This window comes from Perkinsus marinus, assembly GCF_000006405.1.
Source record: "Perkinsus marinus ATCC 50983 genomic scaffold scf_1104296974380, whole genome shotgun sequence".
Classification (NCBI taxonomy): Eukaryota; Perkinsozoa; order Perkinsida; family Perkinsidae; genus Perkinsus; species Perkinsus marinus.
The window spans coordinates 1-2,396 of record NW_003201128.1 but is presented as its reverse complement, the minus strand read 5'-3'; the positions used below and the strand labels follow the sequence as shown (position 1 = coordinate 2,396).

Sequence of the window (2,396 nt, the reverse complement as noted above, 5' to 3'; positions counted from 1 at the left end):
GAGGAAGCATTTCCCTTCCATTAACTGGAATATCTCTTTCTCAAAGTATACTCGTGCCTTGGAGCCCTTCTTCAACAAGTATGATAATGAGTATTCATCTTTACAACAAAAGGTTAAAGAGATTCTTCAGACTGAAGATGATCTACAAGAAATTGTACAATTGGTTGGTCGTGATTCACTATCTGAAGATCAGAAGTGTACTTTAGAGGTTGCTCGTATTATTCGTGAAGATTTCCTTCAACAGAATGGTTTCAGTGATTATGATTATATGTGCCCTCTAGCTAAGACTATTGGTATGATGAAATGTATCTGTCATTTCTATGATGCTGCTCAGAAATGTTTGTCTGAGAATCATGGTGATAAGGTTATTGGATGGTCACAGATATCTACTGCTTGCAAGGATGTTATCGTCGCTATTACCAATATGAAGTTCGAGATGCCTCAACATAGTGAAGAGGATTTCGCTAACTTCTTTGCTAATCTTGTTAACCAGATTGATACTGCCTTCCAGAATCTTCTAGATGAGACTAACAACACCAACTAATAATGAATAGTGCGACTACATACTACTACTATTCATGGTCTAGGATATCATCCGTGGTTCTAGTTTAGAGACGACCATTCTTCTAGGTGATTTTTTCCATCGTTTCACCACAATGCTGCTGTTAGATGTTGTTGAAGTTATGATATCAGTAACTGGAGTTATTGTGGGGATGAAGCAGCAGGAGGAGGTTAACAAACCATCTATCATGTCTAAGGGTATTCGACATAGAAGATAGTACAATTCCTACTGCTGTTCTTAGTCATCATCGTTATGTGGACTTATATTAGTGTGTATCATTGGAGATTGCTTTGATACTACTATTTCTAGTATTGGTAAATACTAATAGAATATGTTAGTTACATGTAATGCTGCTGCTGCTGCTCTGAACTAATCTCCAGCTGCATTCTTATGATATTTACTATTGCTGGTAATAGTATCATTGTAACTTCTATTCACTACATCGAAGAGTATATTTTCTTCGATTATTATGTTGTGTTGTTATTCTATTATATTAATAATACCTGATTGGGATACGAGTAGTAAGTCGGTGGTATTGGCGATACATGTGCTGCTTACATTGTCGCCATTATGCAGCAGCAGCCACATGCTTATTATTACTGCTTATATATCCCATTATCGACGGTATCATTAACTAACTACATCAAGTTACCCAATACTGATGATTTCCTCAACTCGACGACTGAGGATAGTAAACATCAGCAACAGCAGCAACAAGAGCAGGAGCAGCAACAGCAGGAGTACATTCGAAGTACTCGCTTAGCTACTACTACTACCACTACCTTACGTTCCATGCCCTTCTCTTGATCCATGAACGATATCATTATTATTCTTCCCTTACTCACCATCAACAGCAATAACTCCCTTATACTACGGGTTGTTATCAACTTACAAAGGTTCATCCAATCTAACCAAGTCAAGGTAAGTTGCAATAATGGAAGGTGAGTTTGAAAAGGGGACAGTTTTTGTGTCCTCAGCTGAGCCCTTCAGGGTTAGGCTGATGAAGTTATGCAGTAAGCTTAGAATACCTTCATCTACGATGATTATTGCTCGATGGTTTCATCATCATGACAGTATGATGATGATAATGAATAATAATCGTTATCATAATACTACTCAGCTGCTACTATTTGAATGTATGTTGTTAGTTATTATTGTTGGAGTCACTACTTTTTATCATGGTAATGGCCAAGTCCTCTGAGGCTTCTATCGGACGTATTCATAAGGTAAGTAGTAGTACTCTTGTTATTGTGAGTAGTATGAATCTTTAGGTCGCCGGTCCTTTGGTCGTGGCTGATAACATGTCCGGTTCTAAGATGTACGAAGTGGTTCGTGTTGGTTGGGAGAATCTTGTCGGAGAGATTATCAAGATTGAGGGAGATACTGCCTCAATTCAGGTAATTACAACTAATAATAACAAGATTAGTATTATAAGCTTATTAGGTTTATGAAGATACTGCTGGTTTAACTGTTGGTGATCCGGTTATCAAGACTGGTAAACCTCTTGCTCTTGAGCTAGGACCTGGTATTCTTAATAATATCTTTGATGGTATTCAACGTCCTCTAGAGCGTATTCGTGATTTATCCAAATCATTGTTCATTCCTCGTGGTGTCGATGTTGCTGCTCTTGATGGCGATAAACTCTATGAGTTTAAACCAGCTGCTAACGTACGTGTTGGTGATATCGTAACTGGTGGTGATATTATTGGTTTTGTTATTGAGAATGGTTTATTCAGTAACCATAAGGTTATGGTACCTCCTGGAAATCAAGGACGTGTACAATGGATTGCCCCTAATGGTAATTACTCTGTTCATACTTGTTTAATGGAGATTG

At 37.9% G+C, this 2,396-nt stretch overlaps 2 protein-coding genes across 2 annotated transcripts in view; both read left to right on the top strand.

Moving 5' to 3' along the window:
* The window catches only part of Pmar_PMAR024122 (ATP synthase alpha subunit vacuolar, putative), a gene marked incomplete at its 5' end in the record, with an annotated part of 1,126 nt that extends 121 nt beyond the window's left edge, over positions 1-1,005 (top strand). Inside the window, one exon of the mRNA XM_002765847.1 lies at positions 4-1,005. Within this exon, the coding sequence (XP_002765893.1) occupies positions 4-544 (541 nt within the window). The 3' untranslated portion in view covers positions 545-1,005. The remainder of the gene's footprint in view (positions 1-3) is intronic.
* Positions 1,006-1,096: 91 nt separating this feature from the next.
* Positions 1,097-2,360, top strand: Pmar_PMAR024121 (ATP synthase alpha subunit vacuolar, putative; the record flags this gene model as incomplete). The annotated part of the gene is made up of 4 exons (XM_002765846.1): positions 1,097-1,483; positions 1,711-1,788; positions 1,834-1,959; positions 2,006-2,360. Coding segments are annotated over exons 1-4 (670 nt in total), but the record flags the coding sequence as incomplete, so codon positions are not given.
* Positions 2,361-2,396: the final 36 nt, after the last annotated feature.